Here is a 17426-nt window from a genome sequence, read left to right as displayed (position 1 = left end):
CAAGCAGTAGACAGGAACCACAGCTGTCCTCTGTTGGCAGAGGGCACAGATGACTCAGAGTGACATCATACGAGTTGCCCAAGGTCACACAACTACAGGGCGGCAGAGCCAGGATGTGGTGGCAGGCCATCCAATTGTGCTCTGTGGTTCTTGGGCGACAAGTTGGACAGACCTTCCGGTGTTTCCATATAGATAATATGCCCACGTTTGCTCGGAAACTGAAGGAGGAAAAAAAAAAAATTTCCTCCTACCCTCTTAAGTGTTCTACCCAGGGCCTGTGAATTAAACTAGCAAAAGACAGCTTAACAGGAGAAAAGGGTGTATTTCATTCCCATAATGGGAGCCAGCCAAAGAGTAGCTGGCCCCTTAAATGGTTGAAGTTAAAGGTTTATCTGTCTTAGGAGAGAAAAGGGAGTGGGGAGAGACGGCTTCTTTGAGAAAAACAAATAGGTTTATGTAAGAAAGACACATGGGCTTTTAGGAGAGCAGACAGCAGAAAAGAAAGTTTGCGATAATGTGAGTCTATACAGGTATGAGTGATTTTCCCGTCTCCCTCAGGACCATAAAACTTCTCAAATGTGTTCAGCTTAAAATCATCTCTGGGCCAGCTCTGGGGTTGTGAGTGGGTTTCCACAAAGGTAAAATGCATTAGAAAAGGAATTAGAGACATGCTTTTTCCTACAGGAGACAAACAGGGCGAGTCGGTGCCCAGAGCCTCCTTAAAGTCCGGTTACTTCGCTGGCTCCAAGATCAAGGACCAGTCTGGGGCCAGACTGTGCTCGGGAAGGTCAGTCATGAGAGGAGCATGAGGCCAGATGAGCCACCTGGCCCTTCTTCCTTCCCGATGCGCCACAGGACACTTTGCATCTGGTGGTCTTGCCCTCCCTCTCACCTCCCACCAAGAGATTTCCATCAGCTGCTTAGCCATCTGGGGAGGGGCGGTTGCCGCCTCGGCCTTGAGCACATCCGAGCTTGGCAGAAGGGCGAAGATCCGCGAGGGACCAAGCCAGTGCTGGTTTGCAATGTCGCTGCTGAGCGAAGTGTGCAAAGACGGCGGAGCCCTTCGGCAGGGACAGAGTGCAGACGCCAGAGGGAGAGGCTGGACGGGCCCTGGGTAAGCCGTTCTGCAAATGTGAATGTTTGGGGTTGAATTGTGTCCCCCCAAAAGATGTTGAAGTCACATTACCTGTGGACGTGATCTTATTTGCAAACGGGGTCTTTGCAAATGATCGACGTAAGATGAGGTCATTATTAGTGAGGGCACAAACCCAGTGTGGCTGGGTGTCCTAATAAAAGGGGGAAATTTGGGTGCAGACACAGCCCCCCATCCATGTGGAGACTGGGGTTCTGCCACAGGCCAAGGAACTACCGGAAGCCGGCAGAGAGGCCTGGAGCCCATTTTCCGCAGGGGCCTGGCTCTGCACTCTGATCTTACTTGTAGCTTCCAGAACTCGAGAGAATGCCTTGCTGTGGTGTAAACCACTCAGTTCGTGGTGCTTTGCTGTGCCCTCGCCAACGAATATGGTGAGCAAAGCTCAAGTAGCAGAGATAACCCAGATGATGCGTTTTCCCTCTGAGACCACGATTCACGCAGGAGCAGCTCGCAGTAGAAGAGGGGTTTTCTGTGTGCCCGCTGGGGACACCGTCTTCACCTCATTGCTAACTCGCCATCACCTACAGAAGTCATGTGAGCAGATGAACTTCCAGAGGAAGGACGGATTTCCAGGGCACCTGGGTGGCTCAGTCGGTTAAGTATCTGGCTTTTTTTTTTTTAATGATTTATTTACTTTTGAGAGAGAGCGCGAGCACGAGCGGGGGAGGGGCAGAGAGAGAGGGAGACAGAATCTGAAGCGGGCTCCAGGCTCCGAGCTGTCAGCACAGAGCCCGACGCGGGGCTCGAACCCACGACCCAAGAGATCATGACCTGAGCCGAAGTCGGACGCCTAACCGACTGAGTCACCCAGGCGCCCCAAGCTTCTGGCTCTTCATTTCGGCTCAGGTCATGATCTCGTGGTCGCCTTCTCTCTCTGCCCCTCCCCCACTCGCTCTCGCACTCTCTCTCTCAAAATAAACTCAAAAAAAAAAAAACTAACAAAGGATAGATTTTCATTATTGACACAAAACAAAGGTGAAATTGTGCGACATTCAAAACAGAGGGGAGCGGGTGGGCTTGAAGGAGGAGACGGAAACACGCAAAATTGGCCATGTGGTGACGCTTTCCTACTTGGGACTTCGGCCGGCGCCAGGCAGAGCCGGGGGCGGGGACGGGCGGCAGTGTGCAGGATTTCAAGGACCTGGAGGAAAGTGGGGCCGAGATCGCAGCCCCCCCCCCCTCCTCCCAGCAGCCCAGTCTCCTGGGAGCTCCGTTAGGAATGCAAATCCTCCCTGACTTGCTGAATCAGGAATCCTGGGGCTGCCCCCCTCCCTCTGTTTTAACAAGCCTTCCAGGCTATTCTGATCCGCAGGGAAGTTTGAGAAGCATCAAGCTGGGAAGCCACAAAAGGGAGAGAGCTGGAGGGAGGGATGGCCAGCAAGATCCAGACTGCTGCTCTAATGCAATACTTTGCCTGACTGATATCGAATCGTCTGTTTTTTTAAAAGTTAGATGAAGCCGGAAATCATAACATGATTACCTGTTATAGTGTAACCAGAAACACATAAACGTACATCGTGACTATTTTCCCAACCCCTTCCGGTTTCAGGGAAACATTTTTAGTGATTCTCCTTCAAAAACCTTCTTAGCCGTTTGTTAGTATGTATAGACTTGGTTTATGTGTTTATATTGCGTTGTCTTTTCTTTTGCTTAATTGAGTTACTGGCTCTTTTTTTCCTTCCAAGATTTTCTTTCAATCCAAGTTAGTTAACCTCGAGGCTAGTATCGGCTTCAGGAGCAGGATTTAGTGATTCAGCACTTACATACCGCACCCGGTGCTCATCACAACAGGTGCCCTCCTTCATGCCCATCACCGTCTAGCCCATCCCCCACCCGCCTCCTGCCAGCGGCCCTCAGTTTGTTCTCCAGAGTCAAGAGTCTCTTATGGTTTGCCTCTTGGTAAACTGACTTCTCAATTAATAGCAGAGGGGGGCTGTAGGGATCAGCCACCACATTTTTTTTTCTTTTTTCAAAATAGCTCTCTTGGGCTGTAACTACACACAGTACAATTCACCCACTCAGGAGGATGGTGAAGGGAGTTCGCCCTATCGGGACGAAGCTGAAATGAAGCATGAAGGGAACGGCATCCGGGGAGCTGGAATCGACTCAGCCTTGCACCTGTGGTGACGAGTCCCAGCAAGGCCTCTGGTACTTGCCGCCAAAAACGTCCTGATCATCTTCCATGCCAAGCCGTTGAAGGGCCGGGAACTAGCCGCGTGAACTTAGCCGAAAATGTAGAAGGAAAAGCAAAGTGTTTAAATGATGATTCTGCCCTTCAGGACTCCACTCAGCTCCTGTTGTGACGTCTCTGTCTTCACACGGTTCCCCCGTTGTAGCACTCAGTCGTTTCCGTGGCCCCCGTCACACGTGACCCTGCGTGTGTGAAAGCATTAAGGAAACAATTATAAATCCAAGACGGCTCCCACGTGTCCACGCCTCATCCCCCGAGTAGACATAGGCGTCCCGAGAAGGAACTTGTCTTAGAAGCTTTAACGTCTGCACCAGCAGCGGCTACGATCCCACAAAAACACTGGAACGCTTGCTATGGGAGGTGACGCCAGGGTGAACACTTGGCAGGAAGCGCTGTCACCTTCAAACCAAGGGAGTCTCTTCCAACCAAGGGAGTAGCGTTCGGGAGCATGAGGTAGATGTTTTACCGCTTATACAAATGGCCTGGAATTTTCTTAAGGTAACTGTGCCACAGCAGTAAGTGTATTCTGTCTGTCATGGGGGAAGGAATAATATGTATCACTTGAATATGCTGTAGGTTTAAGAAATTATGAAACATTATGTAATTTTATTTGCAGAAAACGTAACCTTGTATTATCTGTTTTTGTGTTTTTTTGGTTTTGTTTTTTTAGTTTCTTTTGAGAGAGAGTGTGAGTGGGGCAGGGGCAGAGAGAGAGGGAGAATCTCAGGCTGTCTGCGCAGAGCCCGACGTGGGGCTCAAACTCATGAACCGTGAGATCGTGACCTCAACCACAGTCAGACGGACGCTCAACCGACTGAGCCACCCAGGCGCCCTTGTAATATGTTTTGAGTCTGGATACAGATTAAATTTTCACGGAGGGGGGATACCTTTGGGATCCCGGAGATGCGGTGAGCTACATTTTAGACCAGGGAGCACAGGAGCCCAGTTATAATCTTTATTTTTCTCCAGCGGGACTCGCACATTACGTACACCATGTCCCCCTGCCCCGTTTCTAGTTTTCAAAAGGTCAGAGACTGCTCCCTGCCTTGTCCCATGAACCCGGATCAGGAGGAGACCCTGCTGTTCCCCCAGCAGATTCTCCTTGGGAGAGGGAGGGCGGCGGGCGGCCGACTACCTATCGTATCTCAGATGCCCCGCTTCTCCCTCACACCGCCCTTTCTTTGTTGATTTCTGAATGCCTGTGGCCCCCACCCCAGATTCAAGTGTTGACGTCTCGCTCCCAACGCGATGGTATCAGGAGGTGGGGCCTTTGGGGGGGCGCTGAGGTCAGGAGGGTGGAGCCTTGTGAGGGGATGGGTCCTTCTAAAGGAGACTCCAGCCTGCGCTCTTGCCCCTTCCTGTGAGGACCCACGTGAAGACGGCCTGCTGTGAACCAGGAAGCCAGCTCTCCTCACCTGCCCGGCCCCGGAGTCTGTGGCGCCTTGATCTCCGACCTCCAGCCTCCCAAAGCGTGAGTGGTAAATTTCTGTTGTTTCTCAGTCGCCCGGTCAATGGCATTCGGTAACAGCAGGCCGAACGGGCCCAAACAGGTTTATCATTCTTTTTAAGGCTGAGAAAGCTGAGGCCCAGAGATGTTAAGATGGCACAGCAAGCGAAGGGGCTGAGCTGCGACTCTAAGCCAGCCATCTGCTTTCGAGACTCGCTTTTTTTTGGAAACTGAAGTATAACTGACACACGCCATTAGTTTCAGGGCTACACTGTAAGGATTGGTGTTTGTATCTATTGGAGATGATCGCCACAGTTAAGTCTCAACATCCATCACCGCAGTTACACTGCATCCTTAGGACTTTGTTTATAACAGACTTGGACCTCTCGAGCCCTTTCACAGATTTCACCCACCCCCCCATGTTCGGCAACCACTAATCTATTCCTCTGTATCGAGCTCCGTTTTTGTTTTTTCAGATTCCACATACAAGTGACATCATATGCCATTTGTCTCTTATTTCACTTAGCACAATGCCCTCAAGGCCCATCCGTGTTGTCACAGACGGCAAGATTTCCTTTTTTAAGCTGACAGTCCGTCGTCCATCTATACCGTATTTTCTCTACTCACTCATCTGTTGGTGGACACTTAGGTTGTTGCGATGTCCTGGCTATTGGAAATAATGCTGCCGTCAACATGGGGGCACAGATGTCTTTTGGGGGACATGCATTCATCACCACACATGGCCTCAAGCCTACGAAGACACAGATGATCCACAGTACAAGTCCCATAGTCACTGCAGAGGTGAGGCATGAATTCTGCATCTCATTTCAGCTAGGAATAGCTCTGCTAGAGAATTAACTGTATTGGTGACTCAGTAATCAGTTAACTATACATTTAGTATATATTCAAAAATACTTAGGTGAACTCATGTCCCCCTAGATTACCACAGCCTATCTTTAAATTGGAAATCTAGAACTTACCACCCTTTCACTTATAGACTGTCCCTTGAAAGACTGAGTGCTGATCGGGGCTGCCCCTTTTGCCTGTCGTGTTCCCGGGACGACACGGAGGGCATAGCTCCCTAGACATAGGGAATTGCTAGGGAATATTCCAGGGAGATATACGAGCCCAGTTCCAGCCCCGCCTTGTTCACTAATACTTGCCCTAACGACAGGAGTTTGTTCTGCTTCTGAATAGTGTGAATACTGGAGAGAGAAGACTTAATTTAAAACCTCAGAGAACATCCAAAATGGAGTTCATGTTCCAAATGCATCTCCTGTCAGAGCGGAGAAGTGTTGGCCCCCAGATATGAGCAGGTATGATCTAGGCACACAACTGCTCTGACATCCAGTGGGCTATGACCTCTCCCAGGAGCGGTGGAAGGCTGGACTACATCGATCCTGCATTCAGCCTCGATGGACAGTTTACTGTGGATGAGGTTTTTCTCGAGAAACCGTGTAGGTCTGTCAACGGGGGGAGCCCCTGCCTGTGGCGCAGTGTTACAACACTTTCTCGTAACAACACCTTATCCTACACTCACTCAATGGCACGTAGGACCAAAAAACTGCCAGCGGTTATTACTTTTCTCAGGAGTTTACCAATGTGACTCACGGATGACAAAACGGCTGCTACCAGGGAGACTACGGCGTCACTTCTGCACAGGTGATTTCTGTCTGGAGAAATGACCGGGAGATGTGAAGTTACTCTTAACATCAAAACCTGTTAACTATCAGCTTTATTTTATTTTAAAATATACAAATATTTTGACACGTAGAAGAGTTGAGAGCTGTCAGATTTTGAAAACACCACACAATACCGACACAACCAAGAAATTCCACGTCACGTGAATCGCTGCAGACTGCCAGTTCCTTCCACTAACCTAACATTACAGATTCAAGGTACATCAAACGGGTTAACATTGGCAATGCTTAAGAGAACAGTAACGTGCTGCTCTAAGCAGAACAGCCAGTTTAGGAATCACGGGCAGAAAAGCATTTCAGCGGCAAACTTAAGAGCTCCCTGCAAAAAAACATCTGCACCGAGACAGTGAGTTGATACAAACATTCCGTATCTGGGAAAATACTCTTCTTGTGAATTCTAACACTCAACAGAATAGGATCCTGTCTTCGAGAGGGACCGTCCTGGCGCGGTGACTTGCACCAAATCTCTAAGGTTCGGGTTAGGCTGACCGGAGGGAGGGCTTCAGGCAGGAGAAGACATGGGACTCGGAGCGGGGAGAACACGTCCAACGTCACGGGCAACGAGACCTGCTTGCGGGAGCGGAGTTCCGTACCAGGATGGCAGGAATCGAAATGGACATATTTAAAAAGTGAAAACATATACACCAACGCAGGCGCATCATCAAATCATGTGGGTCTTGAAACTATTCTCTAACAAGGCCCAGCCTGAGCAATTCTCACAACCGAGACTTCGTGGAGCTGAAACGCGCCTTAGTTTTGCCGAGCGCGTTCCCAGGGCACACCTCTGCGTTTTCCTAAGGGTGCGCTCCTAAACCGTACGGATGACGGCACAACCCCTGGAAAAGAATCTTTCTTAAAATTCGAAGGGAGCCCCTTTTTTCCTTACTCTTCCTCATGAACATGTGAGGTTGTTCACTCTTCTAGATTAAATGCACGGGCACTACTGTGGCGAAAGGAAAACCCAAGGGACTGCTTCCCACTGAGGCCAAGTGGGAAGGAAACCTAGAATGATCTGGCATAAACTATGAGGTGAAAACAAAAGAACACGGTGCATGGGACCCTCACTAGGTATACAGTGTCACGACCCACTTGACATTCCCATTACATCACGAGAGCAATTCGGTTTGGGGAAGAGTTTAATGTATCGCTCAGGAAAAAAACAGCTCGTATTTTCCCATCGCTAACGGAGCGGCGGTTACGAGGTCCAGCGCCACCACGCGACCTTCATCCTGTCCCACACCGCCGAAAAAGAATCCAAAGCGGGCCGGACGTCCAGAATGGTGAACTGGTAGTCCTGGTTAACTTCGCCGCCGTCGTAGTAGTCGATGACATACCTGACTTCTGTCCCACAGCGGTTGATGATCCAGTCGTGCCTGTCAAAAGGCAACTCGTACCTGAAACGAAAACATGCTCGTGAGCGTGAAAGCGCTTGCTCTCGGGGTCACACGCCCAACCGGGGAGGTGAGCCTCAGAGGATCGGTCTGCTGCGCTGAAGGGAGATGCTGCTGAAGGGCTGCGATGAGCCCAGCCCAGGTCAGACGACGGCTCGTTTGTCTGCAGAGCAGCAGTCGACAGAAAAGAGACCCGGGCCGGGGAGGTCCCAGGAGGCGCTGCAGCGATCCAAACGTGAGCGGAGTCTGTCTACGCTGGAGGAACAGAGAGGGACCCGGAGCGTTCAGATGCACAGAGACCACGGGAAGGAGCGAGAGGACAGATCCGAGAACACGGAGGACAAGTGAATTCCGTGCTACGATAATCAGACAGGGGACAAGTCACAAAACCCTAATAAATCTGCCCACCACTGGGCACACTTGAGGGAGAGGAAGAAACCTGCAGCTGAGCACTGAGTTTTGCAAGACGGAACTGCAGTCCTGAGGCTGTCTGCTTTAGGTGCCGAGAGAAAGCTGATCCTGACCCGAGGCGTGTAAAGTAACATTTGTGCGCCGCCACTCACCCCATCCAGGAACGGATTCTTGCCCTTGGTGAGTACTCTTTCGCTTTACCTCCGAACCGGATCAACGATGGACCACAAGGACACTCCCTAGAAATTCGCCAACAAGAAAAGCCTATTAAAATATTTTCCCCCCTCTGAGAAATGCGATGTTGCAGTTTTTCAACAACACACGTTTTTCTGTGTGTGTTTTACGTATCACATTTACAGAGTGAGAGAACTTCGAAAACAATTCAGAGAAATATCCCTTTTCGTTAAAAATATTGCTCTTTATTTCGGGGTCAAGTCTGTTCCACTCCTTCCACTTCATTCCAAATATCTGCGCTGTTTCTTTCCAGGAGTGAGGAAATGGACTTTACATTTGGTGGAAAGGGCAACGTTCTTAGGAAAAAGATAAAAGGTTAAGTAGCGGGCATGACACTTCTTTCACATGCTGCAGCTGGGTTTTTTAAGACGAACACAAGAAAATCCTACCCTTCTTTCATTTGAAACCAGTGAACAAAGCCTTTATGAAGAAAAATGCTGGCTGAATCCCTAGGAACAAACGAAATCAGCGATGGGCCGGCTCTTCACGTCAGGATATACGAGGCCACCTGTCTTGTTAGCTGCTGTCACCCTGAGGACAGGCTTCAACCTTGGCGGCCCTAATGACGGGGCGGGGGGAGAAAACCAGCCCCAGTGTAACTGAGCCCTACCCGAGGCCCATCCGAGTTCCTGTACTTCCTTTACGAACCATTCGCTAGCATCTCAAGAGGGTCGCCAGCAAAGAAGTAAACTCGACCCAGGCAAGCTTTCTCCTGGAGGCTGTAGCATGTCTTTAAAGGGCCAACTTAATTTTGAGGGACCCCGGAAAATGACTAGGAAAGGGGTGAAACTGACAAAGTAGACTTCTCCTGGTCTCTCTCTGCTCCAAAGTCACACTGCAAGTAGTTGGCAGGTGGCTTTCATTACAGTGGGCTTTTAGTCACTGCAGACACCTGTGGGTGGCTTCATCGGTGAGCTGGGAACATGGCTCCTGCTGGTCTCGGGTCGCTGAGGGGAGTCCTGGGTGCCCTGCCGTTCCCTCCTCGCACGGACCCCTCCCAGGCCTGGTGTCCAGCAGTGACACCCACGGAGGGCTACTAATGAATCTCAGAGTTCAAATATTTAAAAGCTGGGATACCTTAACGAAATCATTAAGTGGACTTTAGCCAAGAAGTTAATCCCATTTTATCACAAATTTAAAATGTAATCCCCCAATGATGATACAATCTGGCTTTCTGTGCAGACATCCCCCACCCCTATGGTTCTCGAGGTGGACTCTGCAGACCGGTGGCATCTATGTCTTTCTAGAAATGCCAAGTCTGGGCCTCATCCCAGACCTACTGAATTAGAATCCCTGGGGCTAGGGGCCCCGGCTCCCACAGACCTCCGGCCCACCACTGCCGACAAACACGTGACTGCTGCACCTGTTCCCCCGAGGGAAAGGCCCACTGCTGAGACCTCTCCTGAGGTCTGGTCCTGATGGGGGTTCAGTGATGCTGAGGGAACGGAACTGCTCTTCTCCTCACCCTTGGGGCACAGCACCGGGCCATCTCCCACCCCATGTGCCTTCCGTGTACTGTGACATTCCTCCCACTGAGAGGCGGGCACCACGGCCCCTTCCCCTGAACCAGGGAAGGCTTGTGATGCTCCGGGACTGCCGAGGCCAGGTCATCAAGGGAGATGTAGCTACCCTGGAGTTTTCGGGAACACTAGCTCTCGGAACCCAGTCACCATGGCGTGAGGAAGCCGAAGCAGCCAGGGGCAGGTGTCCTGGCTGACAGCCGACACCAGTCACCAGGTGAGGAAATGGTCCAGTCTGCAGAGGATCCCGGCCCACGGCCGTCAAGCCCACCCCCGATCAGAGCCTGGCTGTGGCCCTAGGCGTTGTGAGCAGAGATGAGCCACCCCTGCTCTGCCCTTTCTGCACTTGGGACCCAATGAATCCACAAGCATAATAAAATGGTTGCCGTTTCACGCAGCTGGGTGGGAGCGGGTCTGTCACACAACTGTCACCGAAACAGACCTACCACCTAAAATGTTGTATTACAACAGCACACTGTTTGAATACAACGTTAAAACTCTAGAAAGCAGAGCCCAAATAAGAAAGATGATGGAAAAATGTTTTTTTTTTTTTTAAGCTCTCAGACATACTTACGCAGCATGAAGGGCTTCCCACTTCAAAATCTCCTTCCAGGCTTGCTCGTTATTCTGATTGTGAATTTTGATGATATTGTACATATCTCTCTGACTAATATCGTCATCCTTCCACTTCCACCTAGGAAAGGACATTTGGTAGAACTTGATAACATTACTGATCACGCCATAAAATCAACCCACATATTCGTTTCACCAAGTCACCAAAAACCACTTGCACACAGATCAAGGAACCATAAAGTAACACTTTTTCAGTCAGTACCACTGATTAACTTTTTCTAAGTACTTCACGTAATAGAATTTTTAAACATCTATTACTGGCTATAAGTTAATCTCGTGTGTCAAGTTGACTGGGCCATGGGGGGCCCAGATGTTTGGTCAAACATTACTTTGGGTGTGTCTGTGAGAGCATTTTGGAGGAAAATAAGCTTTAAATGGGTAAAACAGAGTGCCCTCCCTAATGTGGGTGGGCCTCATCTGATCAGTTGAAGGTCTAAATAAAAGAATGAGCCTCTTGCAAATAACAGGGAACTTTTCCTGCCTGACTGCCTGCGAGCCGGGATATGGTTTTTTCGGGCCTTTGGACCGGAATGAAAACAACAGTTCTTGGGTCTCCAGCCTGCCAGCTTTTAGACTCAAACTACACATCAGCTGTCCTGGGTCTCCAGCCTGCTGACTGCAGATCGTGGGACTTCTCAGCCTCCATGATCACGTGAGGTCAATTCCTTACAATAAATCTCTTTACATCTGTAAAGACACACACCCCGTTAGTTCTGTTTCTCCAGAGAATCCTGACTGATACGCTGGCCTTTGTACTGACGTTCTCGTAGGTCTGAAAAATCGGCTGAATGTTATATACTGTCTAGCTTATGAAAATTTACTATATGTTTTGGGGATAAAAACCTCTTTAACATTCATTCTTAGATGAACTTGATGAGCAAATTTATACCCTAACATGCTCACTCACCCTTTGCGTAACATCGCGTTCCAGAACATCTGTTCAGAAGGATAAACCCACTTTTTGTCTGAATCTGCTCTCGGAATGGATGACTCCTCCCTCACCGTAGACAGCGCAAATGGCTGATCCGGGGCCGGCATCTGGTTGGGTGGCGGCATCTAAACAAGGTGAGCAGGTTTTTAAATGTTGGAGATAGACACAAAGTGGAAACGAACAATATAATCGACGACATTCTGGAAAGCGGTGCATCATCACGCATGAGGCACAGGTTCCCTATCAAGCCAGTGACGTCACGATTTCAGACCTGCCAGCTGATTTGGTTGTTCTGAAGAGTTCTAGTTCTAAAGTTGTTTTTCCTTGTTAAGGAGTTCTCACAAACGGTAGGTACACACTGTGGCTACATTTTCTGTCTCTTTCTCCCCAAGGATTAAGAAGTAAAAATGATCACTGTGACTGCAGACATTTCTAAAGCCCTTTCAATGACGGGCTCTTCAAAAATGCCTGGTCTTCTGAGGAAGAGTCTCAGAAGATACATGTAGACCACCACTTTCTTTTTACATGTTCTTTGCTTTTACGAACCTGCTGATGCTTTCCGTCTTTGGGCTGAACACATTAGAGAGGAGCAGTGACGCCGGCACGCTGGCGGACTGGAAGGAGGGGAAGAATCCTTCCTCCCAGACATAAGGGCGGCAACAGTGCTGTGCAAACACTTGCCCTGGACCAGGGGCTCTCGCCCCGGGCACCGCTGCCATTTGGGGCTGGACAACTTTTGGTTACGGGGGTCTGTTCCGAGCACTGTAGGGTATTTGGCAACCTCCCTGGTCTCTACCCAACAGTACCCCTCCTCCCGAGTCGTGACAACCAGGGTCCTCCCGAGGGCAAACATCAAGCCAGGCTGAGAACCCCTGGCACAGAACTTTTTCTGTGTTGGAAGTATGCAGGATTTTCGAGCAGATCCGCATTTATTATTAAGTCACAACGTGGCCCCTGGTTAGAATGATGTGCACGGTCACCACAGTGGGTTTAAGGACTCGCATCAGAGGCAGGTGGGATTCAGTCTGGGATCTGCCACATGCTGGCTGAACGATGCGGGCCAAACCGCACGCTTGATCATTCTCAGTGGCTTCCGCTCTAAAAACGGGGACGCTGACACTACTGGCTGCACAGGGTGGTTATGAGAATTACTCAAAAGCGTGTATGGTGCTTAGCGTGAGGGCTACGGATGCGACTAAAAGAAACGCCGGCTGTTATTAACACTCTTACTACGTGTAACGATCCCATGGGGTAAGAGTCTAGGTCTGTGGGATTCCAAAAGGCCCATGTTCTGAACCACTAGGCTGTTCTCTAACAGCAGTACTGTTCCCTAGTAACTACTGTTACCTGGAACAGTAGTCTAACGAGGGCACTTTTAGAAATGTCAGGAGACACATTAGGTTGTCATGACCGAGTAAAGAGGGTCCCACTGGCAACTGGTGGGTAAAGACTAGGGAAGCCGCTGAATATCCTATGGAGCACAGGACAGCCCCCACCGCAAGGAACCCACCAGCCTCAATGTCAACGGTGCTAAGGCAGAGAAGCCCTGATCTTGTCCACTTTCCTCCTCAACACAGCAGTGTCCTTAGAGTTTGGCAGGGTCATTACTGAGTGCTGAGGCTGAATGTCTGTGTCCCTCCAAATTGACTGAAGCTGCTGGCATCTTCCAAGAGGACTTCTCAACCTCTGGAACTGTGAGAATAAATGTCTGTACAAGCCACCTAGTTGCTGGTATCGTTACATACATAACATACACACACACGAACACACACACATATATATCACAGCCCTTCTCTTCCAGACTAAGTATTTCTAGTTCCTTCAAACGTTGGCCAAGATTTCTAAATACTTTTGGTAACCATGGCCTTCTAAGAACCCTGTTCTGGCCTTCTAAACTACAGATCTGAGTCTGTCTGTCTCTCCATTAAAATGGGATTCCAAACAGGAAGCCCCCACCTCCCGCACTATCGCAAAATGTAGTGAGGCCGTGCTAGTCTTAGCCTTGCTTTGTCACACCATCCCACTGGTGGCTGCCACGGGACGCTGTACCACACCAGTGACTCTCAACACAGGCTGGCACCCAGCTGGGCCGGAAAAAGTGCCCTCATCAGCCTCACGCCTATGAGGTTTCCCAAGACCAGAAACACCTTTACCAATCCTAACTGCACTCCTCATGGGACTTCCTGCCTTCCACTTATCCCCAAAGGAACTATTCCTGTGGTGTGGCTTCTTTCCAGTCAACCTACTCTGGCACTTGGTGGTCACGGTTTTCTTTTTCAGGCACCCTCTGAAACGATACTTAGAAATGCCTTCTAGATTTTCAGTGTGGACGGAATATGAGACTTCTGTATCTTAAGAGGAAGAGAGAATCAATCCTAGCAGCCAGCCATTTGTCCTGGGAGTCCACAAAGGCATCTCTGTATGACAAGTTGTGGGGAGGGGGGCCGAACGTGAATTACCAGGTTAGAAGGGTCCAGGTCCTCCTTACTGCCGGCCACGGCGCCGGTGACAGGGCACTCCACGTACTCATATGCACGGTCCTGGTGGGTGGGCACAGAGCTCGTTTTGTTCTCACAAGTTGGCTCAGGTGGCTCCGCACTCACTGGACAGCCTGAAGTAAACGAAGTGTAAAAACAGTGTGACCACAAAGGCAGGACATCTAGCTCTCTCAATCCGGGCCCTAAAGAGCTAGATTTCTGACCAGGGATCACCATCAAAGGGGGAATAACTTGGAAGGGTACTGAAAAAGTGTTACTTTGTGGTAACACTGTTACCATACTGTTTCAAGCTGCCAAGAGCTAAGCTAGCTAACATTCTAAGATCCTAAAGACCAGGAGATGGTTCTAGATATTTATTCTCCCCTTGAAAGAGAAATGGGTACTCACTCCCTTATTGTGCCATGCCCTCAGCACAACTATACAAAAAAAAAAAAAAAAAAATCTCAACACTTGCAAAGGAACATATCGTTCGTTCCATGGTTTTAGTAATGGGCTAGAAGGTACCTGCTTGGGCTCCCAGCAGCGAGCTGTTGCAGAGGAACCTAAGTGGGGGGGGTCGGCCACGTTTTACCAAATCTCCCTTTCTATTCACAAGTTCCAGAAAAGGCCCAGCCCCGATCAGGACACCAGAGGCCCGGCTTCCTGATACCTTCTCTCAGGTACTGAACACAGGAGATGAAAATGAACAAAGGAGCCCTCAAAAAGGCTCCTGGAGAAAAGTCTGAATGCCACTCTGCTTGTGTTTGCTCTCGGATGGAAACAAGGCACAGAAAACTACTCCTTGGCCAAGGTTCTATTCCTCATGGGTAGATAGCAAATATTTAGCAACAAAAGGCATATATTAAAGAAAACGGTCCACGATCCGCATAGGACCCAGATGCCACTTCAAAGGGAAGGTCTGAACCTATAAGAGCAGCAGTGAGAAGGGCAGTTGATGCCCAAGGTTCCAGGGTGCTAATGGAAGCAAGTGTGGGGACTGAGAAGCTGGTCTTAGACTCAGGAGAGGCGCAGGCACCAGGAGAGCCATGGCCCGGGAAGACAGCTGGCCCGAGTAAGGAATCCCTGTGTCAGGAAGCAGCAGTAACACCAAGAATACTCTGGATGACCTACACACCAAAGACAAGTTTCCTTTCACTTCCTGTCCTCCGATTCTCCTCCCAGACCCTCATTCTCACTAGGATCTTGTATAGCTGTCCAGTTGAGGGCTGAACAGAGACTTGCTATACTGCCTTTCCTCTCTACCATTCAAAGTGCCAATCTTTTCTGGGTCACTGATTCCAGCTGGCTGTTAGAAAATACCAGTAGCCCCTTTAGTCACCTACAAATACCCGCATTCTTTACTAATGCAAACAAATCAGGCCGACAGCTCTTTTGGATACACGGTAAATGAAATCAAAGCCTGTTTAGGGCTCTATGATCGGCCCCAGGTCACAGAGTTTCTGCTGGCTCTGCCGCTTATCAGCTGTGAGACTTCTAAGTTTCCTAAACCATAAAATAGGGAGAAAACCTACCACACAGGATTATGAAGATGAGAATGTGAACTCCATTAGGCAGAAGTTTTTTGTGTTCTGTATGTTGCTGTTCTCTCAGTGCAAAAACAAACAAAACCCACCAGTGCTTGGCGAAGAGTGGGCGGTGGGTAAATTCTTGCTGACTGACCAAGGCAATGAAAGACTACAAGGCAAGCAAGCGTTTTTCAGGCCACACGTTTATAGACACAGTGCTCTTCCAGGGTTTCTCCATATAAGAAGAATGGAGACAGATGCAGACGAAGCAGGTGTTTTCTAACAGCCAGCTGGGATCAGTGACCCAGAAAAGATTGACACTTTGAATGGTAGAGGGGAAAGGCAGTATAGCACTCCTGACATGCGGGGCCAGGTGATTCTTTGTTGCAGGCGTGTGCTGTGCACTCCAGGGTGTTTAGCGGGGCTCCTGCCTTCTACTCACTACATGCACCACGTCCTCTCAGTTTTGACAAACCAAAATGCTTCCAGACACCGCCACATGTCCCCTGGGGGGGTGGAGGGGTGGCCACCCAGGCTGAGAACCGCCGATGGCAAACTTTGGGGGGTAAGAGCTAAGATATGGAGCAATCACTTCACTCTCACGCACTATCCTAATCCTTTTGGGAATTCCCTTTTGTTTTTGTTTTCTAGACAAAGGGTCGATTACCTTTCATTTTCCCTTCATGCATGGGGCATCCTGAAGGCGGGGATGCTGTCTGATGATCAGAAGCATTTGAGGTCTGAACTGCAACAGCAGGGGTAGACGCAGACAAACCCATGGTTGGAACCGCGAGGCCGAATCCAAACAATTCTAAACTCACACGTGCCAAAAAGCAAAGAAACCGATTAATGCTGATGCCTGGCCTCTGACCACTCCCTTGGTATTCTTAATCTGCCCAACCCTTGTTCCTCCCCCTTGTCATCCTGTTGTAAACCTACAGGGCAGGGTATCCACTTTGAGGGATAGCTTTAATACACTAACCCCTTTAGGAAATACTAGTGCGAAATCTACACCACACCACTCTTTAGACGCACGTTTCTAAGATGTCCGGATTTTGGGGGTGAGGTGAGGGCGCCCCTGAGAAACTACACCACAGAGAGGGGGGTGTAGGTCTAGGGAGCAGGGGGTCCTCAAAGTGGTGATCCAGATGGGAGAGGGCAGCCCAGACCAGAACCCCAGACCCGGGCTTAACCAAGGACTGGGAATGAGGGAAGGGTACGGGGCAGAAAAGGGATTCGAGGAGGAAGGAAAGGACCGCGGACGGGAGGACGCGGCCAGAGTCTTCACGCGGTCCCTGCGTGTCTCACCTGGGACCCCCGTCCCGGGACCCCAAAACCCACCGGCCTCGGCCAGCCTGCCCCTCCGCACCTGACTCCAGTCCCGGGCCGCTCCGAGGAGCCGGCCCCGCCTCTAACCGCTAGCCCGCCACCGCCGCCTTCTCCTCTCTCGGTCACCGTTGCCTTCGCGGTCACCGCTGGCGTTCGAGCGCACCGCTACTTCCTTTTCCGAAGGCGGGACTTCCGGGCGCGCGGGAGGCGGGGCGCGGGCTGAGGAGGAACGGCTTCCGTCGATCACGGAGGAGCGGACCCCGCCCCTTCCCGCCTCGACCTATAAGCGCGAGGGCCGCTCCCTGGCCCCGCCCCTCCTAGCCAGCGCGGGCCGGGAGAGTTCTGGCTGGGCCGGAGACTTCCCTAGGGTGAGGTTGCCCATGGCTTCTTTAAGCCGCAGAGGGGTTGCTTTGGAGGAGTTAGTTTTAAAATTTCCGGCTTTTAAATTGTATCCCGTCAGTTTGAATTATAGTAATGACTCAA

At 50.2% G+C, this 17426-nt stretch overlaps 1 protein-coding gene across 1 annotated transcript; it reads right to left on the bottom strand.

Moving 5' to 3' along the window:
- Positions 1-6495: 6495 nt before the first annotated feature.
- On the bottom strand, positions 6496-17107 carry LOC115507457 (cytochrome c-type heme lyase). Its single transcript, XM_030305813.1, has 7 exons — positions 16984-17107; positions 16282-16425; positions 14071-14222; positions 11588-11736; positions 10622-10741; positions 8446-8532; positions 6496-7885 (listed from the first exon to the last, which is right to left on the bottom strand). Exons 2-7 carry the CDS (start codon positions 16391-16393, stop codon positions 7687-7689), a joined length of 819 nt encoding a protein of 272 aa, XP_030161673.1. The 5' UTR covers positions 16394-16425; positions 16984-17107; the 3' UTR covers positions 6496-7686.
- Positions 17108-17426: the final 319 nt, after the last annotated feature.

Source organism: Lynx canadensis, chromosome X (assembly GCF_007474595.2).
Source record: "Lynx canadensis isolate LIC74 chromosome X, mLynCan4.pri.v2, whole genome shotgun sequence".
Classification (NCBI taxonomy): domain Eukaryota; kingdom Metazoa; phylum Chordata; class Mammalia; order Carnivora; family Felidae; genus Lynx; species Lynx canadensis.
Note: the sequence above shows the minus strand (reverse complement) of the source record. Positions and strands in the feature narration are given on the sequence as shown.